Here is a 27792-nt window from a genome sequence, read left to right as displayed (position 1 = left end):
AATTTTCTAAATAAAACTAATTCTCGTTTTTATTTTGAAACATTAAAAAGACAGGCGACAAACTATGAAAGTATTTATATTAATGTTTTTTTAAAGTCAAGAATGTGAACACATTTCCATGACAGAATGGACAATGTTTGAGGTATCAGAGTACATAGCATATACAGCTATCAGTGTAAAAACTATGTAAAAAAAACAAACAAAAAAACATGACTGATAATTAACAAGACTAAAAAAAAAAAAAAAACCAATGAAACATCTGGTTTGACAGCTTTTCTTCTGTAGAGAAATATATTTGTATGCAGAATCCCAGTGACGTTAGATCTGATCTGGTGAGATGACAGAGAAGAGTATTAGAGTAGAAGAGTTATTCCCAGGCTCCTGCGATTGGAGACCCGCACATTCCATTGCAATCAATTCCCACACTCACATCCCTTCACTCCAGATCTTGGTATAGTTCCTGCCAACTCTTTCCTTCTCTATACCCACCTAGGGCTTTTTATAAGTATTTGCTTTCTTTCTGCTGCTGCTGTTTCTTCCTTCCCATTCCTATGCCCGCTAGAAGGCTACCATTGCATCATGGAGTAGGGTTACCAATCAACAGCTTGGGGCTGACACACATGCTCATGTGGCTGAGCTAGCTTGTGAAGGAGCCAAGAAAAGAAGCTTGAACCATCAGCCTGAGCCTGTAGCCCTCCACTAAGCTGCTTCAGCAATCAACTGAATTAGTGGGTACCAGAAGGAGGATGGAGGCAGTACGAAAGAGATAAAACTACCACTTAATCTCCATGTGCAACAAAATCCAGAGCTACAGCATGCCTGTTAAGAGTGTAGGTGGTGGGGAGAAAGGTTTAGTTTCATATACCTTTCTTCATCCCCAATCTCACCCCTCACAGCTAGTCAGGTAGCCCCTGGTTGGCAAAATATTCTGTTATAAAACATACTTAAATCTTTGTGCTTTGAAACATCAGGAACTAGAATAAAAGCATGAAGGTAAGCTGTTCAAGACTGAAGGGAGGTAGCATTGCAGCGTGACACAAGTAAAACACTACTTATAGAACTCTGAGTTCTTTCATATAGTTAGCAGAGCAACTGCCACCCCTAGACAAACCCATAGAAAACAAAAACAATTTTTAAAAAATCTCCAATTCTTATATCTAGCCAATATTGCTTACAGAAATGCCTTACTGCTCAAGGGGGAGAAAAGGGCACCTCCCCACACACAAGGTATTACTAATATTTCCCATGAAGCAAAAAGCTCAGTGTCCTGTTGGGTGGACATGCTAATTCAAAAAAGCTTGGGCAAAGCAGCTTCTCAGGTTAACCAAGAGGTCAAGGAAATACTTCATTTCTATCTCACTTCTACTCTGCCTAACAAGCAGAATTCTAATGCTACTCGCTGGTTAAGATATGGTACTTCAAGCCACAAGTGGTCAGCAGATATTATGAATACATAGACACACTGCAACACATTTTCTTGAAAAGTTTCTCACATGCAGAGGAAGCATCTAATTGAAATATAAAACACACATGGTTCACATTACATAATGAAGTTGCCTTCTCTTTTTGTTCTTTTAAATCTTGAGATTGAGGCAAGCAATAACAAAAGTTACAGGACTGAAGCTCTGAGTCCTGTTTGGTGTGTTATATGAAACTGCTCTTAGAGCAGAAAGTGTAGTTTTTGCCTTTAACTGCAAAGAAATATGGCAAGGTAAGTCCTTATGCACCAACCTGTGTTTGTGATAATTATTCTGTGCACAGATTTTTGGAGTGCACAATTTCAACACCACATACTTTAAACAAGAGCCTTAGACAGTACATTATTCACTAAGCAACATGGTAAACTGAACTATATGACAAGCAGATTTGGGACTTGTCTATTCAATACTCCAATAATGTATATGTAGGTTAAGAGAATTACGACAAAAGATCAAAACAGTTCCACCTCTGCCAACCAGTAGTTCTAATCATGCCCTCTCAGCCTACAAGCTTCAAAACAAGTTAAATTACTCAGTTAAAAATTACTGCAGTCCTTATTCTGGAAAAAAGACTCCCATAAAAAAAAAATATATCAAAGGTAGTTTGGGCAGGACTGCAGGATCAGTCCCTAGAATCTGAACATTCATTCTCTCTGTTGAGGACCATCAGAGTGCAGACAGATGAAGCCTTTTCTCTCTCTCTCTCTCACTCTTCTTCAAGTATAACTTCAGAAAGGCATTGAGGCAACAGTTGTATCTGTATGAATTCCTTGAATGGTGCTTCACTCTTGATTTCACTGCAAATGCTTCGCATCTACATCCTTGCCCGAAATCCATAGTTTTCATAGATGGTTGATTGCTGCCAGGAAGTTAATAAGGAATGCTGTATTTCCACAGATGTAAATGGTTAACACAGTCTGTTTAAATGTATGACCCTGTAAGAGAAAATACACGTTTCACAATTAATGTTGGAAAGCATTTCACAGCATGCGCTTTTCTTTACAAGGTAGCAACTTGCCTTTGCCTCTGCCGACGTAAGCGACTGCAGGATGTGTATCCTATCATCATCAATCACTTCAACTGTAAAACCAAAACAAAAATACGTGGTTAGCCCTGTACTTGATAAAAAAAAAAAAAGACACAGTGGATCACATATCTTTGTGGGTAATGATTGAATAATTCAATGGAAGGCATGTCCTGTATTAAAGTTGATCAGCAGGTATCTCTCCAGCCAGTTCGAAACATCACTGAAAAGCCTCATTCCATGCATCCTTTCATGGCCTACGCTTCAGTGTTCACAGTAAGTAGAAGGAAGGATAGAAGGTTAATGAAAATTTGGAAGAGTTGCCAGAAGCATAGAGGACACGCATGCCTTAAAAAGAAAAAAGAAACTGAGAAAGGGGACAGTTAAGTTAGGGTTTCTATATTGTCTCCTGGATTTCAGAGTGAGCTAGAATTTAACTCCTCTTCCCCTCCAGAAATCCTCTCTGCTCCCTCTGCTGTCCATTATTTTGTGACATTTAGTACTACTATACTACGTTACTGGCTTGAGTAACAAGAGTCACCACACAATCTCTCTTCTTCCCCCTCCCTCCAGTATAGATGATGTCTAACTCTCGTCACTTCTCCACACAAAAGCTAAATTGGTCCTCTTCTCTGCACTCTGTTATTAGTAACGATCACACTTCTCGTCTAGTGTAACAACTGCTTTCCCATCCTCTTTGACAACTATGCTGGTCTATTTACTTGTGTGTATAATCTTGACTCCTGGAGATACTGACCAAAGTGAAAAGAATGCCAGGATTTCACCCTAAGTTATTGACATTAACTTCAAAACTCCCATTGACTTCAACAGGGCTAGGATTTCACCCCTGGAATTTAACAGCTAACGAGTCTGTTTGTACATAGATTCCCAAAGGTACTTACAGCAGTGGTTTACCAGAGAGGATCTCAGGACAACAGGTACCATCGCTTACCTTGATTCCAAGGACTGAGTTCACGCCCACCCTAAGCTTGATTTTCCCCATCACATCACAAATTGCTAGTGTTAAGCTAACGACACAGACAGAAGATTCTTGGAGTACACATTTTAGAGAATCATCTTATTTAGCACATGGCCCTCTGGCACTAGGTATTGGGATTTCGTGACACAGGGGCCAATTAAAAAAAAAAAAAAAATGCACCAGCACTTACAGCCAGGAAATTCTAACCAAAGGTGTCAAAACAATTCACTTACTGGGACCAGTTTTCAAGAGTGGTCGCCAAATTTACATACAAGTGGTCATCCATGCATCTATTTCACATATCCAAAAATCACCTACATGAGCAGGTATTTTCAAGCACAATATTAGGAGGTCTTTTAAGGCCCTTAGTTGATTTAATTTACTCAGTTACGTTTTTGCATTTCATTTGGGAAGTCCTACTTTGCAAGCAAGGCAGTGACACTAGCAGTATTGTTTGGTTTGTACCTTTGCGAATGAGACAGTAGCTATGTATCTCCAGGAGAACATCAGTACCAACATGCCAAGCTACGAATCCAATCATTGTGTAAGTGTCCCATGGGTCGGGAAGATTGAGAGCTGGCAGGTCCATTCCCAGGAACATAGTCACCACTGTGATTAAAACAAAGTCAGAGGTTAAAGATATGAAAAGAAACATTGAGAATACGACCAAGACAAAGCAATGTAAGACAAGCTTATGGCTTCGTAGGTGAATGGTTATCAAGAATTAAATATACTTTTGGAGGTTTAAGAGTGAAAAGCACATCCAAGTATCTCCAACTGTTCAGGATAACCATGCTCCTTACATACACTGTTCCTATGAAATAACCTCAGAGTCTGGAGCTACTTTACCATATAGATTCCAAACATACATCTCAAAGTTATTTAATCTAAAAAGAGGTTTAAAAAGGTCACTGATGTGATACACAGACACAAATACCTCCCGATAAATGGGGGACCCCAACTGGTTTGGGAACTCTACATAAATCGCTAGAGAATTACAAAAAAAACCACACACAACAGCACAAACCAACCCAATTGTTCCCCAGAAAACTACAGGATGAGGAGTAACAGGTACCTTTTTCCCACTTAGGACCTGAAGAAGGTGGGTCATTAGAGTCCCTGGAGACAAGAAAGGGACCCAGTAGTCCATATTGACAGGTGGAGAGACTTAGGGAAAGGAAGCTTTGAACCTGCAAGTAAGCTTGTACAGATTTGCCTGGTTGTTGCTTACCCTTGCTATTGTACAGGGTGGAATCTGGTTTGTATAATCCACATAGACAAAACTCTTATTCTAAGGCCACTTTGGTTATTAATGAGATTGAAGGAGTCATCTCCATTAAGATCTGTGTTTGTGTATCTCAAGAAAGTTACATCCAAGCTATAAACAATGAGGTACATTAGATATGACTAGAAAGGATTGCAATTACTCACCAGCTAGTATTCTAGCTGTTGTGCCAGTACTCCAGTGAACCCAGTTAAATACTTGCCTTCTACAAGATGAAGAAATAAATAATCAGTGTTATATCAAAGTAATTTAGTTACCAACATGAAATCTTTCAAAGGATGGAAAAAGATCCTTATTTATGCCATGATATCTTGAAAAGTAAAGTTTGTACCTATATGAAACATGTAAATTAAAAAAAAATGTTTAATCAGTGTAGTCTCTTGGAGAAGTACATTATGACACTTTAATGAGTGTAAATATTGAAGTACCTTGGTGCATGAGAAGGTGGTCTGAAACCTGCCATCAATGGCTGAACGATTGCCAAAGCCATCACTGTACAGCCAAGGTATGGATGAAAGCCTGCTCGCTGAACAAGAGATTTCTTTTTATTTATATTGTGACATTCATGCTAAACAATGCAAATATCATTCAGACTAAGGAATAGGTCAGGAACAACCACACCCAGTTGTGAAGCCTTACTTTAATACCATTTCTTTCAGGTGTATTCCACGCCTTTATCCTCAGCTACTAGTGTTCCCTTCTGGTCTAAGTCTTGGCCATGAATAAAAAGCCCCCTCCGGTATGTTTTTATAAATACCATTTCAATTCTAAATTAATTTAGTGTACAAGGCAGCTTGAGAGAAAACAAAAGTAGTGGAACAAGGGGACAAAACTAAGTAAAGGACATGGTTAGGAAAAGGAAGATTCAGACTGAGTGTTGGAATGAACTTGTTGACAAATACTACCAGATGGAATTAAAACTAGGCTGGATAAAAGCACTAGAAAATACCACCACACAGAGGAGTCCGGTATTAGCTGGATGGCAGAGGGAGAAAAGAGGAAGCAGCAGATTGACCCAGGACCTAATAGATCTTTTTCATCTCTAGTTTCTGTGGTGAAACTAGGGGAAAAAATGGGCTCAGAGCAGGTAGAATAATTCTAAATACAGGCTATCACACAAAGGGAAAAACAGAAGAGGTGTCTAAATGTGATTTTTCAACTGGAAGAAGCAGTAAGTAGGTAAACAAGGTAAATGCCTGATTCACACATTTTTGCCATCAGGAAATCACTCAAACACACCAATGAGGTAACAGCTTTCATAGCAAAATTTCTTTGGAATTAAATAACTACCTAGGACACTGACATTAAAACAACAGATCTACTGCTCATATTTCAAATGACATTTTTCTGGGAAACAGTACAGGACTTCAAATCCCTGAGGCAGCCCAAAAAGTTGTACTCACTTCACTCCAGCCTCCTCTGTATATAAAAGGAAGAACAAAAGCGATGCTTGTAAGCAGCACTGTGGTCAACATCAGCATACGATGCACCTATGAACATGTAAATAGGTTTAAAAAAAATCACTAAGAGTGGCAGGGTATTTTGGAGTGTTAACAGAGTAAACAGTTAGAATTTGCATTACATTGGCAGGTAAGCAGAGATTACTAGTAAAGACAAAGTCCATTGTAAATATGAGACAATAACTAATAGAGCTCATTGTACTTCACAAATCCAAATGAAGGTTCTGACCTATTGTGGCACCCCCAAGTCAAGAAATAAGTGATGATGTAATTTAAGAAACTTGACAGTCTCTTTTTTATTCTATTTGTAATAAGACAAACACATATAGCAAAAAAACTTTTATCCATATTTTTTTTTCCCCACCTGGAACCAAATCTCCTTTCCAAACAATGAATGAGGCCAAACTGGTTTGAAGAATCTGGCAACAAGAACGCCAATACTAACGGTAGTCATCCATGCAACAAACATTAATGAAGCTGAAGGAGAAAACATCCACATATGAAAATTTGGTTACATCATTGGATATGAACACAACTGACCAAATATTACAGGGGATAAGCTTCAAAATTTAGCATTAGAAGAACGCTAGAGTAGAGGGTCAAATCCTGCTGGTACACGGTTCACCAAATACAAAAATGCCTTCCACAAAGAGGTGCATGTGCACCTCACAAGAGTACAAGAATGTTACGTATCTATTTTCTGGCTGAGACCAGTCAATAATAGGACTAATCCGTATAGACGGCACTGCAGAGAATTCAGTGCCAGGATAGGGACAACACATGCACAAAGATATAGATCTCACTTCAAACCATAGAGCAGTTTACTGCTGCCTCCATGAGCAGTTTCAATGTGCAATAGCGCAAGTCAAAAAAATAAATGCAGTAATGAACAGACTGAGCCTGTGCTCAGCAGAAAAAGCAATCTGATGAACATCTAAACAGTCAATTTTTGAGCTAGATTTTAGTAGCAAAAGTTTAAAGTTAATTCAAAGCAGGTCGTCTTTCTTTGACCAAAAGTGGAATTTTCATTCAGCTCTTTATGGACCCAGTTCAAAACCCACTAATGTGAATGGAAAGACTCCCAATAACTTCAATGGGCTTTGGATCAGGCTCTAAACCACCATCTGATAAGCGTCTCATGGTACTTGCAATTATTTTACACAGTATTGGAAAAATAAACTTCACCAGGGTAGAGATGCAATTCTAAATTTAGACTGCCAAGTTATAAAAATAAGGAAACAAATTCCTTTAAAAACAAGAGAGCTAGTGATATGCTTGACAGATGAATAAAAAGTTCTTCTCCATGCGTGAGCAGAATCCTGCAAAGCCACATTAGTTTTTGTCAGGGTTTGGTTTTTTTAAAATTTTAAGAAAGAAAAAGAAAGATTTCATAGTATTTTCCCTAATCTTTCAAACCAGCTCTAATTAACCATCTCATAGATCAAGAGAAGCAGATTCCTTTGGTGTGTCAATCCACTGGGGTAATAGCTACTTTACAAAATTTCCGTCCTCCTGTCCGAAATCAACACAAGCCTCTTCAGCACAGAGCAAAGCTAGTATTTGAAATTAGAACTGTAACTTGCCATGGACTTTAATAAGATGTGGAGAGCGAGATCCTCCTACATCCTTTGGAGAGCCTGTGACATTGTACATTCCACTGGTGATCAGAGGCTGATGATGATGTTTGTGAATTAGACCACCTACGCAGAGATGCAGAGTAGTTTACAGATAGTTAATGAAAGTCACTATTTGCATTCCTTTCCCACCCCCATCCTTTGTTTACAATTCAAGCTCTGACATGAGCACCACATGTTGTACAAACACAAGAATCCCCCTACATGTCTCCTCTGCAGATGCTGCCTGGAATCTTTTGGATTCAACACCCCCCAAAAAATAAGATTTTTTTCAAAAGATATAAACACGCATATCCACCTAGAGAAAAGATATTGGTCTCTATTAGATCTATAGGGTTTTGAAGAGTATCTTATATACTACACTATTTAGTTTCCATACCCCACATTAGTTTAATCCCCATTAAAAATTGGAGAGGATTCTCTTTTAAACATACTACTCCACGCACCAGAGTGTTATGGAACACATTTGTATTATTATTAGAACAAGCTAGATTTTTTTACATTTCCAGAGATGAGCCAATGCTCATTACATTAAGATTATTTTCACTGGTTACATGTTACAATGCTACTACTATGAAATGTGAAACAGAAGTCAATTACTTTTCATGTTCATTTTTAATACAGTTTATATGGGTTAGTCCTTGTGTGGCATGGTTTGAAAAATGTGAATATTTAAGCATATCTTGAATCAGACTTACCCTCACTCGCCTCCCCATCTGCCAAAAATATGTAATAAGTCGCATCTAGATCAAACCTCCCTTTGTATGCAGGAAGATGAAGGTTTCTTCTGAAAGAGCACTGAACAACACCATCAGCCACCCTCCAGGAGATAGCTTCAAGGGCATTCTGTGAAACACACAATGGACATTTAATACTCATTGTTTTCAAGTCTGGAAGACCCCACACAAATGTTCTCCACTCCCTCCCAAAAATCACTGGTCTTGGACCTGTATCTACTTGGCAAGCATGTTCATTGTCTCTTAACAGCCCATATCATAAGAAGAGATAGCTGCACCAGCACAGTCAGCAATGCCAGCAAGAATCAGAGTTCTAGTGATGTGGTAGGTATCTAGGCAACAACTGCAGAGAAAGGCTTTCACATGACATTTTAGGGCACTGTCCCCAAAATGGTGACTAACAAGGCTGTGTCTTATGCAGGTGTATTTATAGAAGCCTATTTTAAAAGGCAATAGATGCACAGGAGCACTGAGAGGTTAAATGATTTGCTCAAGATCAAACAGAGCATGAGGGTAAAGACAGAATGCTTCCCTGGATAACAGAATCAGGAAATCTGCATTCTATTACCCATTCTCCCGCCATCTCAGTGTATGACCTTCCACAAGTCACTTCCCTGCTATCATTTCTACTCTTAGTACTTTTGTCAAGTCATCGCAGGACTCTCAAAAATCACTTACACTAGTGGAGCTTCATCAGCATTAGCAATGGCAGGAGATTTTTAGAATGTTTCTCTAGCATAGAGAGCATAACGGGCAAGTTCCTCAGACCACAGGGAAATTACCCCACAGGCTGTTCAAAGAGAAGTAACAAAGCAGCCAGCAACAGATCTAGGTGATGGCATTTCTTATGAATCAGACATAAAGCACCTTCTATGTGGTCAGTGAGTCTAGGAAGAGAAAAATCCAGGGATATTTATCATAAAAGATAGATGGTTATAGAACTACTGCCTTATTAGCTCCATTCAGAGCTACTGCATTTAAAAAAAAAAAAAATACATCAGTGAAATATTGACGAATTAGGCCCCAACTGTGTGAAAAGTGACTTTATAATTGTCACAACATACCTCTGAGTCCAACACAGGAGGAGTTCGGCCACTCAGATAGGCAGTATTTACATTAATATGGTGATCTTCATTAATACACAGATATGCATCATCGTCACCCTGAAAATAAAACCATTTTTTTCCAATTTAGATAGTAAGCATAGACAAAGCCATATGTAGATTAATAGTTTATTCCAAGCTCTCCTGGAGTAATTCCATTACAACAGGTTTAAAATGGTGCAATTAAACTGAGAGTCTGGCCTGTAGTGTTGTAAAAATTGAGAGTCATCCCAAAAAAATTATATATAAATTATTTTATTTATAATTTTTTATTTGATTTTGTTATTTCAAACATTGGCTAGAAATAGATATGGTATTAAAAGTTATTTAATTGCATGTTATATGCCAATATCAATCTTCCAATTGTCATCAAGTTGAGGAAGAACCTTAGTTTAAAAATTTTGCTCCAACACAAAGCAGCTGACAATGTAAAATATAGTGCTTGAAATGATAAAGGTTTACCACTAGGGGTCGGTTGTACATTTACTTTATAAAGTATTTACACAACGGGCATCAGGATATTCTATAAAATGGATTGATCATGGATGGTGTTTTGGGGATGCTAAAAGTGTTTTCATCTCAACCTTCTGAACACATCAGTGCCAAAAAGGGGTGGGATTTTAAGTCAAATTAATAACTTTATTTATAAAGTTACTCCTGCATTACTTTTTCTACAAAGTACCTCCCACACACTTTGCCAGAGCTGTTTAAATAGCTTTAAAAAAAAGTCAGAGGTAAGTAGCTCAATGTACATCAAATTATGATTAAAACTGGAGTTAACTGATTAGGTGAACAAAAAAAAAGAATGTTATTTCTTCCTATATTTGTAGAGTGAATAACTTAGTTTTTCTTGTGACAATGGACAGATCCAGAAATGCCTTAAGGATGTTTACTCTGTTTAGTAAGAATTTAGATATACAGATTAATGGACTAATACTTTCTCACACTGAAATTCTCAGCAGCCATAAGAATCTCCCAAAGGCTTCCAGGAATGCCTCCATCCACCACTGAACTGCACACTTATTTTGGACAGAAACCATAGTGAACAAACAGCATCCGGCAGATTCTTTTTAGGACAGGCAGTGGAGAAAACAAACATCTAACTGCAGCTACCCAGGAATTTAGTTATGCTACAAAGTAACTGCATGGAATTTGACCAAGACAGAAGGTCCTTATTCTTGCAGAGTGCCAGAGGCTCTTTAATGTAACTGTTAAATCAGGGATTACATTTTTCTATCCACACCTGTAAGAAGCCACCTCCATCCAACAGTGCTCTCAAGCACCATAGGGGAGTAACTATTTAGTGGGAAGTGCCACTAGCCCCTCTTCCTGCAGAATTTAGGTGTCTGTTGTAGGGTTCTCATCTGACTACTACTCAAGCTTCTAACCTCTATTTAATTTATAAAAATCTGATGGACGTGCAGTTTAGAACGGTGGGGCTACAGCAGTCTTCATCCTCAATTTCTTGACTAAGAATAAATAACGTATGTATTTTTTGTGCTACTTGGACTGTAAAAAGGATACTCACCATCCACTGGTCATGAGATAATGCAAATGCTATATATCCTTCGCTAGGACCACTCATTTCAATAAGCACCGAGTGGTTCTCTTGTTTGAAGGTCAGAAAGAAACAGTAGGCAGACGCAGGATCACATTTTGGAGGATTCCTTACACAGAACTTTGTACTTCCACAGGCTGAGGCATTAAACTGGACAGACAGGTAGAAAATTAAAGTTAAATGAACAAGCTGGTCATTGTTAATTCTTGGACATTCTCCGTCCCTCCCCATGTATAACTACTACATCTAATATAGTCCCAACTAATGAAGTGTAGGTTTACACAGAAAATGCATAAAGAACAATCCCCATTTTTCTCCTCACCCCAAACCCAATAATTACTAATCAGGATTAGAATTCACTGTCATAGTAGTTATTAAATTGTGAGCTTTGATTTCACCGATCCGTTTAAATGAAAAAGGGTTTGGCATAATGATAACAAGGCTATAATTTTGGAAGTGTAATATAATCCTCTCCTGTTCAATAAAATAAGTTATAATTAACTCAACTAAAAAAAAAAAAAAAAAAAAAAAAACTATATTTTTTCAGACTTCCTGGTGTCCCACTTTTCCTAGTCTATTCTAAAGTCATTAACAGATTTCATAGTGCTTAAGTTATTGGAAAGAGGCTGCTATGGATTCTTACAGACTCCAAATAGCACACATTCTAGGGGAGAAAAATTGTCTATTTTTCCTGAATGGTTAGTTAAAAACCCCCACCAAGAAAAGTTAGCTGCACAGAAGCCAGATACGCCACTTTAAATACAAATTCAAAGCAAGTATATGCAAGATAGCAATAAATGGAGAAGAGGTCATATTGCTAAACCTGGTCATGTTAAATAAATGATATTGCCCAACTAATGTTAGAACTTTAAATTAGAATTTCAAGAACCAGTAATGGAAGTCCATACAAAGACAAACCCACATGAAAAAGCAGTTATAAATTAAGCCTACCCACTAGTGTATAGGAATAATTCTACTTTGTTCCTGCCCACCCCACACCCTCATTTTATTAACCTTGAGTTTTATTTATACAAAGCCACAGATCAGCATGGCTCTTTATACATAAAGCATGACAAGACTGCCCAGATGAGTTCAGGCATTGGTCTTTTCACCTTCTTAACAGTGTTTGAACTGAGTTTCCTTCCCCGACTCCCTTTCTCTCAAACACCTCAATAGTAAATAATCTGATAGTAGACACACAAGGCAGGCGAGGTAATCTCTTTTAATTGGACCAACTTCTGTTGTGGAGAGACAAATTGAGGCAAGAGAGAGAAGTTGGTCCAAGATATTACCTCACCCACCTTGTGTCTCTAATATCCTGGGACAAACACAGCTACAAAATTACTTCATACAATAATTGGATAGGTCATTTCCCGTCTTCAACCTTCTGCCAGTATGGTAACTAAGAAAGCTGTAACTTCAGCCCTACTCATGAAAGACTCCTATTGAAACCAGACATAAGAACTGAATAAAGGCTGCAGAATTTAGCTCATAATAGAAAAATGACACCCACCGGTTTTGTTAGAGGAGAAACTGGCTGTGAAGTTGGTTGAGTCTCTGGTGTAATACTTGTCGGTGTTGTCAAAGGTGGTGCATTAGGTTGGGAAATGATGGGACCAGGAATCTTCACCCAAAAGATTTTATATTTCTCTACAACTGTGGCTCTGGGGAGGGGGAGGAAAAGCCACAAAGGAACATTAGACTTGTCATATTGCGTCATACAACCTGATATGTTTGGGGGAGTGGGGGGGTAGGAGGGAGAAGCCTCCAGCTTGAAGGATCTACCACAAAGCAGATCCAGCTTCAGAAATCGATTCAAGGCAGGCACTTCCCAAGCTGTCTGCTGCATAGCTTGCAGCATCCAAAAAGGGTAGCATTTAATTTTCATTTCAGAACACTTGAGTGTCACTGCTCATACTGCGTGTCCTGGATCCAAAATGTAAAGCCATATAAAATGGTAGGGCACATATGCAGTTTTGGGTAGGAATTGAACTAGGTCACATGTCAGGAAATATTTCCACCACTATATTTGTAAGCCACTCGTTGCCTACAGATAGGAAAAATCCTAAATAGTAGGCCAGCATCAGCCAGAAATATGCAGGTGTTTCAGCCTTGCAACTCCCCCCCCCACCCCCCAACCTTCAAAAGGAGAGAATTTTGATGTTCTTAAGCAGGAGTTGGTGTGGCCATAAAAAGGAAAGTCTAATGGTTTTCCCCAGAGACATTTCCTGGGTGTTATAGTCAATATTTATGACAAAGATAATATTATATATTCACCTAGTTTGGATTTCTAATAGAAGTACCTCCAATATTGTGTTTACTTACAGAAACTGCACATGTTCTGGTGCATCTGTGGGAGCAATCCAATAAGCTGCTACGTGTTTCTTTTTTGATTTACTTGTGTGACTGACAGCAGAATTCTGAAACAGATCTATCCAGAATCAGAGAGAACCTGCACATATATACACACTATAAATTATGTACATATCACTTCTAGTTATTCTACAAAGGTAACACAAGGGTAACACCAGAGATTCAGTTACACTGAGTCCTGAATAATCCTAGATCCAACCCACTTTCCATTGACTTCAATGGAAAGCCTCCATGTTGACTTCACTGGGAAATCAGCTGGTCCTAGGAAAGGGAATCACTTGTAACCGGGCTTTGGAGAGGACCAATGTCTGCAACGTGTGAATGCTGTATGGAGTGCTCCGTTTTCTACTTATTAACTCTGGGTCAATAATATGAACTAAGAAGCATAATCTACTTGCTGTGTGCAGAGGAGGTGTCGAATATGCTCTAACCCTCCCCAGTTGGTGCTAACTATTTCCCAGTAGTCGAAGCTGGGTGCTCTAGCCAGAGCTAACTGCAGAGAGCCACACCTCGACCTGCAAGTAACTGCCCAATGTCATTGAGCGGCCTGCCTCAACAGAACCAGAAGGGCTGAGAGACTTAGGCCATGTCTATACTGAGGATTTTAGCCACGAGGGTAGCTACGTCAGCACATCTGAATTCCTGTTTGACGCACATACCGCACCTTTACATGTCCACATGTCAGAAGCTGAGAAATCCTTTCATCAGCTAGCATAAAAGAGCCAACTGCAGGGCCAGCCAAATGCTCCGCGTTCCGGGCTTGTATGAAAAACCCCTCAAAAACTGGACCAGATAAATTAACTAAAATAAGGAGAGAAAAGAGGAGTTGAGATGTTTCCAATGTAATCTGTAAAGGTGAAAGTCAAACAAACATGCTTCCCCTACCCCGAAGCCCTATGCCTTAGCAATGACCACTGTTTAACTTTATCGTATAGGTTAACTGCACTGATTAGGATTTATGCTCATGAGCAGCAGCAAAAAAAGAGTCCTGGAGAGGCCGGTCTGTGGTTCCTTGAACCAGGTAGCCACAAGGAATCTACAGAAGGGGAGTATGAGGCAAGACAATACAGCAATTTCTTTGGCCACAGCACTTTACCACAACTGCAATGCTGGACACAAATACCTTTTATATGGTCCCCTGGTCGAAATTCAGTCTCATTCACTGAGATAGTGTGCTCAGGTGATGGCTGAGGAGGATGTCCATGCAAAGGCATCATACTACTGCAGGCCTCTCTTACTTTTCCATTTGGATAACCAGTTGCAGGAACAGAAAAGAAGGCAAATATCCAAACAGCAAAAGCTATTCCAGTAGGCTCCATCTGAATAGGTTGAAATCACACATTATTAACTAACACTGTAAATGCTATACTATTTATGAAGAGGAAGACGAATGTTAGTCTTTGGTAGACATGGTTGAATATTAAAAAAGTTTGCAAATATCTTCATAAGTGAGGGCACCAGGTTCAAGAATCATAGGAAACTGGAATGTCCTGATGATTGCCAGGCATTCATGAGCGTGTTTATAGATACCAAAGCATTTAAGAAATTTCAGCATGAATGGTTATTTGTTCAAGAACTCCTATAGTTGTGGTGGAACACCCAGTCACATGGTACCGTGTGCCCTCCCTGGCTAGATTTGTGTTGTGGTCAGGCTACCATTTAAACCAAGGTCTATGTCTATTTTCTCCTTTTAAATAGCCCTTTCAAAACTTTCAGAATTTTTTTCTTCTGCCTTTCTGCTGATATTTAACGGTGTTTTCGATAGTGGAGAGAAAGGATAGGCCCTGGAGCAATCGCCCCAAATACGTTTAGGCTCACCCTTTTACTTTTTCTACATTCCTATATTTGAAGTGATGATACTTGGCATTTATGGCATAGGACACTTCTCGCCTCCCTTTTAGATTTTCAAAACACTTCACAACACACTAGCATTTTCACATGTCAACATTATCCATGTTTTACCAATGGGGAAACAGAGGGAGAAAGATTGCATATCATGCTCATGGCTTGGAGTATAACTCAGGAGTTCCTGCCTCCCACTCTTGTGTTCAGCCTATGCTACAATCTTCAGTTGCATTTTGAAGTCAGTCCTAGAAATGGTAAGTTGGCACCAAGCCAGGGTCTGACAACACTCACTACATGGCATTACATCCTCTCTCATCTAACCAGTTCAGTCAGATGAAGCCCATCAGTTAAATAGAATCATAGAAGATTAGGGTTGGAAGGGACTTTAGGAGGTCAGCTAGTCCAGCGCCTCCTCAAAGCAGGACCAAACCCAAATAAATCATCCCAGCTAGGGCTTTGTCAAGCCAGGTCTTAAAGACTCTAAGGATTGAGATTCCATTACCTCCCTAGGCAACCCTTTCCAGTGCTTCACCACCCTCCTAGCGAAAATGTTTTTCCTAATATCCAACCTAGACCTCCCCCACTGCAACTTGAGACCATTGCTCCTTGTTCTGCCATCTGCCAACAGCTTAGCTCCATCCTCCCTGGAGCCCCCTTTCAGGAAGTTGAAGGCTGCTATCAAATCCCCTCTTATTCTTCTCTTCTGCAGACTAAACAAGCCTAGTTCCCTCAGCCTCTCCTCATAAGTCATGTGCTCCATGGGACATATGTAACATCAACTTTAAAATCCACCTAATAAAATACAAAGGATCATAGTATTGAGGAACTACAAAAGCCTGACAAGTCCAGCTGTTTATGAATCAGGGTGTCAAAAAAGTTCAAAATCTACATCATGCAGTACTAATGGTGAACCATTCACATCGTCATGTAAAAAGGAATAAATATACTCTAAAGATTCCCCAGTGACTACAATGGCCATGTAGTGGAAAACATTTCTTTAAAGCCAGATGAAACAAGGTCTAACATTATTTAAAAAAAAAAAAAAAAAAAAAAGCTACTGTTTTAAAGTACATAACAGACTAGAACTGAACTCTGATCTTATGCTCAAGACAAATCTGTATATCAGTTTGGAAAAAAACAAACAACACACATGTATTTTTATTAGCTATAAACAAGCTTTCCCCAAGCACTCCTCTTTTGGATTTGAACAAATTAGTTCTGGATATTGTTTCACATTACACAAATCACGAGAAACAAATAATTGATGTAAAGAGACATGATTTTTCTTTTCTTTTAAACCTCTGGTGTCACAGGTCTACACTGCCTTTCATCATGATCTTCAGTCCTAATAGATCAACTCTGTCCTGTCTCAGTAGGGAGTATGGCAGAAAGGTAGGTCTGGGCTTTTAGTGTTAATAGGTTAATAGGTCAGATCTTCTTTGAGGATGGGGCTGCTATTCTGCATGTAAAGCAGAACATTGTAAATAAAGTTTTCAATTATTATACAGGGAAATTGTTCAAAATAAAAATACAGTTGATACTGATTTTTGCCTCATCTCATTGTTTTCTTGCATTATGGTACAGCTGCATGAACAGTATTTGTATACACTACAACATATTCTGTACTTAAAGGTATAAGACAGACATTTGATATTAAATGCTTCAAGACAGATGTTATGGGTGGCAGCATTATTTCAGGGTGTACTCAATAAAGGGTATCTTGGGTTTTGAATTGTACCTGGTGCACTTTTACCATATGAAGAAAAAAAATGTGTGTCTAGTAGGGCCATAAATGAAACTTAGTCTTGAAATCTTCACCCTCACTGAGACATCTCAAGGTGGAAAGCAAAATTACCAGAGAGAGTAGAGTTCTACACAGTTGAAAGGAGAAGAGACACCCCAAAGTCAGAAATATGCTAAATGTGAGTTCCAAAGTTCTGCTTTCTGGGAAAGTACAGTCTATTTTCACAAATTTCTTGAAAAAACTGAGTGAGGAAGCTTCCTAAGCACACATGGGTGTAGAGATAACACAGACATAGCACCCTTTCTCGGACAAGCTGAGCCCTTCCCTCTGAGAAAACAGAAAACAGAAAGGCTACAAGGCCAGAGTAACCATTTATTCACTCTAGAAGCATGCAATATTAGTTCTTTTCCCCAGAGTGCTCACATATAATGCTGGATGCAACATGTGCAAAACAACATAAGATCTGTGGTTTTACATAAAGTCAGCAAAGAGCTCTTATTTTCAGTATCTATGAGAAAAATCCAGGTTTTCTGAATGATTATACCCCTGGAAGTAGAGAGAGAGAGGAAGAAGAAAAAAAAACAACCCACAAAAACAAATAAGTCTAAAAACAAAATAATTGTTTTCCCTAAGAATATTGAGATACAAAAACAGACTAATATACAAACTTACAGTGTCATCTATTACGTCTAGAAAGCTGATTTCCAAGCTTATTGCGTATGACAAATGAAAGTAATTTGGCAAGCTCAAAAATCTGTCACAATTCTCAACCACCATCAGAATTCTGCACAGGAGAGCACAAAGACTATAGGATGCAAGAACTGCATTGCATTTGAATTTTGGTGTAAAGAAAGCTTGTATGGTCCTCATTGAGATAGATCACAGTATGCTGGCTCAAGTCACTGCAACTTTTCCCTCATTTTCATGAGCTCTTAGAAACAGAATGTATAACTGTCAATATGTTGAAGCCTGCTACCAAGAGATAAAGCTTGTTTGTGATACAGAGATAATGAAACATTTAGCATTCCAGTTTAAGTTGTAGATGTGGTATTGATTTTTTTTGTTTTTAATTAAGAGAAGCTAAGATTATTCTTCTGCATACTGGATTGGTAACAATACTACTTCCCCCCCACACCCATAAAGATAAAAGCAGCTTTGCAGAGGGGAGAGAAGAGGTGAAATAACTGTTATATTGAACAGTAATTTGAAAAGGAAAAAAAAAAATCAGGTAGGGGAACATTTACAGAGCTAATAGTCAGGAAGGCGTTTCTGGTAAGTATCCCCACTTCCATACTAAAAATGTATCCCCCCCTCAAAAAAAAGTAGCTGAGTTTCCTAGGAAAGTCCTTTCTTTTGAGTTAAGATTCTTTTACAGCATAACATTTTTCTCAGGGTTCTTCCCTCAACAACAAGAAGTTGTTCTCAGAAATTCAATGCCTTACATGTATATACAGCAGTATTTTGATCCTTCTGGAGATAGACATTCTGCAGAAAGCAAGAGAGAAGAGGAATTTGGCACTGAAGAGAAGCCAGTTTAAGAGGTGTGGCCAACTCAATACCTCAGATTCAAAGTTACCCAAATTCTCTGAAAGGAGTTCAGTGTTTGAAACCCAATCTAGACCAGAATGTCATGCCAGACACCAAGCCACATAGTATTAAAGCCCCAAATCTGAACACCTTGAAGTTTGGGAATTAAAGTTAGATCCAAAGATCATTTTCACCTCCAATCTGATGCAATCTGACTTTGCAATAAAGCTTCAGCATAGATACATTTTAAGACTTGAGGTTTGTTTGCACTCATGTCCATAGCAGTAATAACTGTATGAGACAGAACAGTTCACAGCCTTGTGAATATGACACCATTAACCACACATTAACTAAAAGTCATGAAGGAAAAATTTAATTGCTTGGAAAATTGAATATACATCAGAGAGGTTAGGATGGTGTGATATTCTGGGTTTTTAGGGAATTAACTAATTAATTTACTGAACCAGCAATAATTGCTTCAGAAAAGTCACCACACACAACGATCTCAATAATCCAAATAATGTGTTGAATTCAAGAGTGGTAAAGTAACAATCCTCGCATTACCATCTGGTAAATCTGAGAGCAATCATTAGTAAAATTATGGAACATTGGGTACGGGGAACACATTTGTGTTTACTCAGTACAGTAGCTGTTCTGCTTGAAAGGTTCACAACAGTCAGTCAAGGGTCAGCCAAACTCTCCAAGGCCTTCCTCACATAACATCTTAATGGAATCTAGAATAGTTGCCTTTCCTTCTATAAAATTGTAGGGTTACTTTCTGATAATTAGAGTTCTCCAGTCAGTAGCACCGATTTGCTTTAGCATCAAAGGCAATTTCCAAAACATGAAGCCACTCATGTTATTTGCTAAAAATGGAGCTATGGTCACAGAAGATGAGAAAAATAACTCAACCAGAACATTAAGATTATTGCTAAACTTACCTAATAGGTAAACAAATTCAAATGCCATAGTCTGTCCAAAAGCTGTTAAGATTGCAGTAAGTGTAGTGCTTAAGCGATACTTTTCTCCTCACCTTTCTATAAGAATATTTGACTGCTACCCCAGAAAAATGTAAGAAAACTGATCCTGATCACTATGCACCAAAAATATTCTAGAAACGTTAGACTTCATGTGCATCCCATTTATTGCTCAGGCTCTTCAGCTGGAAAAAGGCACATACATCACATTTGAGTTATTTTGTTTGAATGTCACATTTTGTTGTTTATGTTTATAATTCATCACGAAAGGGAAGAGGAATTTCAAAAACGTGTAAAGAACCCCTGCCATCCTGCCTCTGTTCCCCCACCGGTATTGAATAATCTGGAAGTAATCATAGCTATAAATATCTTATGATAAAAATGAAGAAATAGGATTTAGTTAGAATTATTCTCCCAACAGTATGGCTTATTAAATTATTCCCATCTTAAAAGCAGCAAATTGACTTTTGTCAGCTGGTCTCCTAAAGAAAGCTCAAAATCAGCAGATGTCATTAAATCCAAGACTCTAGATCACATTTAGTAGAAATTAACTGGAAAAAGATTAGCCCTTAAGCCACAATATAAATAAAACTTCAGGCTATCCATAGATGACTGGTTATACACCCAGTATGAAGCAGAATGCAGTTAGCTACATTGGTGCCCTCTGTGGAGAATCCACAGTGACCTTATAACAGGAACGCACCCATTAGAAGACAGCAGTTGTTGTAGTACTGGATAACTAACCATTCTCTAGTGTTTAATATTAATTTTAGAGCCATCTATATACAGTTGGAAATGGAAGAACTTCATGGAGTTTCAGAGCTTTCAAATAGTTTTGTTCAAAAATTAACGAAATTGTATCATCCAACAACAAATTGCAGTACATCAAGAGAGGAAAGTCAAGCTGCTTTACCCACCTTTTTACTGTCCAGAAATATTTTATTACCTTATGATATGGTTGTCCCATATAGTGAGAGAACTGGCAGGCCTTAATGTCAGCAGATTGTTAGCTACAGCTAATTACACTATAACTATGTATTCTAGCACAGTAGATCAAACTATGTTACAGGATTCATATCTTTATTTACAGAGGTTACTTGGGAAATCTTCAGAATTTACCAGTTAGAGGGTAGCTTTTGTGTGTTCATATGTACTTTGTAACTCCTTTCTAAGCAATACACTACTCCTTCTCCCCACTCTCTCATTAGAGAGAATTGATAAACCACTCACTTCAAAATGTACTGATCTGAATTAACCTCCACTTGCAGAAGAGTCATACAACAATGCTTCAAATACTAACTGAGTCATAAGCAGTACTGAATCTGGAACCTTCCACAGATACTTAAATCCCTCTAATTATGCAACGTTCAGTATATCATGGTATTTGATAGAGCAAGGAACCATGCACTGCCCCCAATCCTAATTTAGGAGAAAGTAAAGGGAATAACTATCTCTGGATACAAATAGAGTTTAGTCTCCATGTCTATTGGATCCTTAGCTTCACCATGATGAGACTAGCCAGATTAATAGGTTATGCCAGCTCTGTTGCTAGTATTTGTGATGTAAACACTTGTTCACTTGAAACAGATCCATGACTGTAAAACAAGTTTTATAGATGTCATCTAAAAAGCCAACAGCTGAGGGGGTAACTTTTCATTAGTACCAGCCTGAGCTGGAGTCTACAGTCTATTCCCCGGGGCCTATTTTCACCCAGTGCCTTCCATTTTAAGAGCTCTCTCACAGGCTAGGCAAGCTATTCAGGATTCAAGCAGGAGTATTTGTGCTGAAGGCACCCTGCCCTGACTCCTGCACTGGGGACAACCCACACAAATTGGATGGACATGTTGTCGGAATTGCCTAAAAACCCAAATGTTGTTCCCAGGGAGCCAATGATTTCAGAAATGAGGAACAGAAGTTTGATTTTAAACAGGATCTGGATTTCAGTCAGGTCTTGTGGGTGACTACAAGACACACTCCTGATGAATTGGTGAACTGGAGTCCCCCCCCCCCCTTCAGCTTGTCTGAACTAAGGGAAAACAGCTGTGCTTATTTAACTATGTACTAGAGCGGACTGAGAGTACCTCTTTACCTGTAACCACTACTGATAGAGTTTACAGAGGTCATTTTGACCTCAGAAGAGAAACAGGAGAGTCAGTCCACAAAAGCTGTTACGATCAAGAAACCAGATTGTTCATAACAGGACCTGGAAATTTAAAGGTGTGGCCCCATTTATAACTGTAATCACGGTATATAGGACTGGCTAAGTTCTTTGGAAAGAAAGATTGGAAATATAAGAGGTTATACTTTCATCGACTACAATGAGCTTGGATCAGGCCCTTAGTGCATATGGAACAGTAAGGACAGATAGTGGATCTGACGTCAGATATTATTAGAGCAATAAACTGATATGAAAATGTTTTGGCTTTGGCTTTTGTGCAGGTCACAAGTTGCAAATGAAACAAACCCCAGAAAGGGTGTTTTTAAAATTGAAGACTGATTCCTGGTGAGCATCCACAGCTCTGCCTACATTCCCTCTCCATCCTACCCCACCTATTGCATTTTTAGAAGGATTGCATATTGCAATTTTTTGAGGGACAACATTCAAAATTAATGGACTAAAAAGATGAGCCTGTATTTCACCCCCTCATAATCATTTTTGTAGATACTAAAAGCTGTAAGTTTAGAATCCCTAGGCCTAATTATTCCTCTCTCCACCTGACATCTGCATATACACAAACCCCTCCTAAATGAGAGCCCCAAACTAGAGTCACATGCCTCTGTAGCATCATTCCACCTCCCAGGACATCATGGAGGGTTCTCTATAGGATCAACAGTCTGCAGGTGAAGGGGGGGGGGGGGCAGGGGAATAGTCAGCTGGATCCATGGAGAATTTGCAGGAAAAGCAACACAGCCTCAATCTTCCATGCCAAACCCCTTCACATGGGGGCAATACTCCTAGAAGGAAGCTCTGGTAGCATGGCTTCATTGAAACCATACCACCAGGGATTCAGAGAGGGAACAGAATGCCAAGGCATAGCCATCCGGCCTCTATATGGTAGGCCCTGGCAACCAGCAGGTCCCCAGAGCTTCATGTGGTTTGTGGGGGAAGGGGGAGGAAGAGATCAACAGCTAGTTTCACCTGATTGATGTCAGAACCCACCCCTTCCTCCAATGGAACAGTCTAGGCTCCCAGACTCCATCCCAGAAGAATTTCTTCAGAAGACGGAAACGGAGAACCCAGATTAGAAACTGGGTGAGCCGCTGTTCAAACGCCGCATGCACATCTGTTGAGATAGTGTGACATGCATAGATGTGCCATATCACCAAAGCTCCATTCTCACAAGGCATCAGGGGATGGGAACCCAGCCATCCACTTCCCTGAGCAATTCAGTAAGAAGGGCTGTGGTCACTTCTGATCCCCTGCCAGCTCAAAAGGACAGAGTCATCACAGAGAGCTGAAGGACAGCACCATTTGCATGTTCAGGTTATCAATAAACTACCACCACCCTGTACTAGTAAGTCTCGTAGAAGTTGAAACTTTAAGACTCATACGAAGACAGATTTTTCACCATCTGGGAAAAAGAAAAAAAGTTGTATTTTAAGGATTTCTTTTATAATAGAGAAAGAGGGTTATATTTTAGTCCAATCATCCTTAGTAGTATAGTATCCCTTTTAAATTGGAAGTGCTCTATAGTTTGGCCACAATCTGTTAACTCACAGAAGACAAAAACATACATTTCAGTGCAAGAGCAGAAAAATCACAGACCAATTCAAGTCTGAGCAAAGGAAAACATTGGATTTCATTTGCTGTTTGTAGAGTTTGACATTTTACAATTAAGCCACATTACATTACAACGTGTGATTTTTTTCCAGTTAACATTAAAGCTACACACATGGAAAATTAAGAGTATATTCTTCAAGCTATAAAGCCTGCACAAGATAGCTAGGGGCATTAGCTTTAAAATAAAAGAAACCGGACAGTGCTATTTTTAAAGTAACCTGCCAAGTACAACCCACAAACTTTTCACACATACATAGCAAAAAAATTGCACACAGATGAAAAAGGAGCTAATCCTGCAACTTGTTGCACATTGGCAGACCACTGCGCCAGCACCGAATCCGAGCCATTGTTTTAGCACACAAACATTTTTCTGGTACAATTCAGGAACTTTTTTGATAACTTGTTCTTCAAAAATACATTTTTGTCCTGGGATTTCATACAATAATTTCTGCTTATAATTCACACTTGCTTTGTGCCAGGTAAAAAATCATATATTTTTTTTAAAAAGGGATAATAGCAACTTAAAAAAAAAACCCAAACAAACCACAAGTCTTTCAGAACATGTTCCACTGAAGAGATATAGAAGTGAAAGAGTAAAGAAGAAAGTTCTCTTTTTTCTTTTCCAGTTTACTTTGGTCACTTAACACTATGCAAGATTGGAGCTTGCGACAAATATTTATGCACATGCTTAAAGTTATTCACATTAGTAAAGTTACACACAGGTTTAGAATGTGTGCAAGAGTGAAGACAGCTTTCCCACCTTTGGCTCCAATCCTGCAACCAATCAATGGAGTCCACTTGCACAAATTGAGTTACAAGTTCAGGGCCTTTGTTCCTGTGTGAAAAAAAACTACCCAGAGAACAGACTTTTCTTAAAAAAATAAAGATACATTTGCCTCTTAGTGTTTTACAGTTGTATTTTTTTTAAGTTAAAACTGTTTCAAGATAACATAGGCTGAAGTTTAGTTTAACAGTACCTGTGAACATTTCAAACTAACAGTAATACTTACTGAATAATTACAAAGCACCGCTTTGAAGTCTTCAGTGAAAGGCACTACATAAGTATTATTATTGCAATACACTAAATGTTTGTTTTATAACAGATAGAAACATAGCTTCCTTTTTGTACATATGTTGTCTTAAGTAATTTAGACAAGTAGAATATACAAACAATGCTAAAATGTATGGCATTAAAGTAGTTAATTTTTGTTTAACTAAAAGTTTCTGGACTTCTATAAAACTTAAAATACTTAATATATAAGATAATATATAAAGCTTAAAATAAAGTTATATTCCTTGCAGATATCAAACTATAATAATTGAATTTTGCTATACACCTAGTACATACCTACAGAACTCTCTAATACAGGAAACACGGAAACTGGATCCCCCCCCCAATCAACATACATATTTTTTAAAGTTTCATTTACAGTTATTACTATCTATTCATGGGAAAGCAATAATTAACTTTATGCAAGACTACCACACCAAAAACTCTTGAACCAGATTGTAGGACACCTGTTCTTTACTTACTACATACCCCTTGCTCAACATAAAACAGTCACTTTTCCCAGAACCACAAATATTCTTAAAACTAGAGTTTTTTTTAACATTTTGGTAGATGATTTTCAAAGCATTTTTTCTATTACTAGAACCTCAAAGTCACTCTTACCTTGTAAAATCATGCAGAGTGCTTTAGCCAGACTTCCTGCTTTCTAACAAGTTGTAGCATACTTCAGCAGAGGGGTGGAGCCAACCAACATTTTAATCAGAAGGGAACACGCCTCAGAAACAAGAAAAGCATGAGACTAGGAGCAAGGGAAAACATAGTAACGCTTTAAATTAACTTTTAGAAATATCTATCTTAATAAATTGTCATAAACATTTACTCTACCATATATAAAGTTTACTTTACTGCCCTTTACCCTGATAAGTGACAGTAATGAAAAACACATGATATTTTACTCACCCAAGAAAAAAACCCACTCTCCTTAGGCAAATAGGCAAGAAGAATTTAGCCAGGCTGCAACAATTAATGATTAAGGCCCCAATCCTGCACTTGCTTATGCACATCTTAACTTTACTACTGAATGTAGCCCATTGATTTCAATAGGACCATTCAGAGTAATAAAGTTAAACACATGCATGTTTGCAGAATTGAGAACTAAGACCCAGATCCTTTGAAGATCTGACCCTGAAGTCCTAATCATTTAATGAGCTGTAGGCAAGCATACCTATTTCCATGGCCAGCTTCAGTGATTTTAGAGAGGCTTTGTAAGTGCACATGCCTCTACCTGTATGCAATTCATTTTGGGACTGGGTCCAACTTGCAGGATCTAGTGCAATATATAAGCATATTTTGTTTGGCAATCTTGAAATGTTAAAAGTTGCCTAGTAGTGTTCTCAAGCTGTAAGCAAACCCTTGTGTCTGTGAAGTGCCCTGTTAACTTCATTGGTTCTCTGGCCAAGAACCAACTCCCATTGAAATCAATGAGGATCTGGCCCTCTGTACCTATGCAAGGATCTTTCCATGCAGGTCCTGCAAACCGTCATGCATGTGAGTAATCTCAGAGTTCACTGAGACTACTACTCAGAAGTGTAAAGTTACTTCTGGCTGTACATGTTTGCCAGATTGCAGCTTTTATTACCATCAAAGCAAATATGTACTGTCTTTGATTAGAGCTCTGCTTGCACAAGACTGCAAGATGGGGCCCTAAGGATTTATACAGACATCTTCTGTCACAATACTAATGTCCCTTGTGTTTTGACGAAATCCTTTATTTGCTTAGAAACCACAGTATCTCTTTTAAAAAGAAGGGAGGGGAAAGAAGCAGCAACAAATATTCATGAAAACTCAAAGATATGCAGAAGCAGCCAGTATGTCCCTTTTCAGCTCTTCTAGATCCTCTCTTATTTACTGCAAAGAGAGAAGTTTTTTGTTTTGTTATGGTTTCCATAGTTTCTGCCCCACTCACTGAGATAAAATAGGGCCTGGAGATAACAATGCTCTTATCTTTTTTTCCACACCAGCCAATGCAGGGAGCATAGTTCAATACAAATGAAGACACAGCCTTTACACTTTAAGAGAAAACATGTCTTCCAGTAACATACATTAATCAAATGTTCAAATTTTGTGTTTGAGTGCTGTGCAAAATTGTATTTGGTGATTATATGTTAAAATTGAAGGGGAGTTTGTTGTGGAACAGAGGAGTTTGAGTGTGTTTAGATATCTTCATGTTTGAGTGGTGAGACCTGGTATTTGGGACTGGTATGGAGGGGTATCTTGTCTTAAATGGTGACTTCCTGGAGTTTTAGAGATTGCAGTGTTAGGAAATGCACTTATGCAAATTCAACTGTAAGTTAAAGATATTTTTTGTGTGGGGGAAATGAAACTGAACATAATGACATAAAATTATGATTTCCCTAACGCACTCTCAGTTAAAAGTCAGGACTTTAATAAAGATATTAATCTGAATTATTATATCCCTCCCTACTTACCCTAATGTATTGCTGGCTCTCTACACAGGGTGAATTTTACTTATGATGCACAGTAGCAATATTATTTTACACTATGTCTTGACATGATGTGCAGTTAATTGACTGAGCTGCTTATTTACTAATAAATTGGAGCAATTTTATGACCTCATTGGCATTCAATTAGAATTAATGCTAGTTAGAGAAATATAACTATCTATTGAAATATAGGAGACTTGCTTAGTATCATATCATTTCCCTCTACTCCCATTTTTCCCAGATTATATTGACCACCAATCAGCTTCAATACAATGATGAATTTTAGAGATGCTTTATATTCCAAGATAGTTTTCTGGTGCAATAATAATGAAATATCAATTGTATAAGCCATCAAACTGTTAGTGTTTTAGGCCCCAATCCCGCAGTGATCTCCTTCACTGCAGTCATTGCAAAAGTAGGTTCTTTGCTATTGCATAGCATCTAAAGAAACACTATACAAAATCAAAGCATAGAGGGTGTTTGTTCCAGGGCAGTAGCAAATAAGGTTACTTCATGTCCATTTTCCACTCAGAAGTAAACCTAAAAATACAGTACATTTTGATACAATTATGAGTCACAAAAGAAAAAAATAAGATAAATCTGATTTGAAAAATGCCCATCTGTTCTTAACCTTTTTCTCTGTTATAATTTACAACCACCTTGCTTGTAACTGTGTTATTTGTAAACCACTTAAAACATAGCTAAGTCATGAGAACTCAAATAAAACTAAGGTCTCAGTAGTCTGTTTGTGCAGATCTTATACAGTATGAAGGC

The 27792-nt window shown here is 38.4% G+C and overlaps 1 protein-coding gene across 2 annotated transcripts; it reads right to left on the bottom strand.

The window, feature by feature from the left end:
- Window positions 1–25287, bottom strand: LOC137146839 (ferric-chelate reductase 1-like). 2 transcript variants are annotated; one of them, XM_067538389.1, is made up of 16 exons: window positions 25178–25287; window positions 14755–14950; window positions 14296–14432; window positions 13584–13678; window positions 12772–12922; window positions 11229–11408; window positions 9662–9760; window positions 8559–8706; window positions 7810–7926; window positions 6591–6703; window positions 6170–6256; window positions 5195–5292; window positions 4913–4971; window positions 3947–4090; window positions 2497–2558; window positions 1–2413 (listed from the first exon to the last, which is right to left on the bottom strand). In XM_067538389.1, the coding sequence occupies exons 2-16, from the start codon at window positions 14948–14950 to the stop codon at window positions 2321–2323; spliced, it is 1779 nt and encodes a 592-aa protein (XP_067394490.1). In that variant the 5' UTR covers window positions 25178–25287; the 3' UTR covers window positions 1–2320. The 2 variants fall into 2 exon arrangements, with proteins under 2 accessions (XP_067394490.1, XP_067394491.1); XM_067538390.1 differs by lacking the exon at window positions 25178–25287 and adding an exon at window positions 25046–25152.
- Window positions 25288–27792: the final 2505 nt, after the last annotated feature.

This window comes from Emydura macquarii, unplaced genomic scaffold, assembly GCF_026122565.2.
Source record: "Emydura macquarii macquarii isolate MOO-44397 ecotype Brisbane River unplaced genomic scaffold, CSIRO-AGI_Emac_v2 contig_480, whole genome shotgun sequence".
Classification (NCBI taxonomy): Eukaryota; Metazoa; Chordata; order Testudines; family Chelidae; genus Emydura; species Emydura macquarii.
The sequence above is the reverse complement of the archived record's forward strand: the minus strand, read 5'-3'. Positions and strand labels throughout refer to the sequence as shown.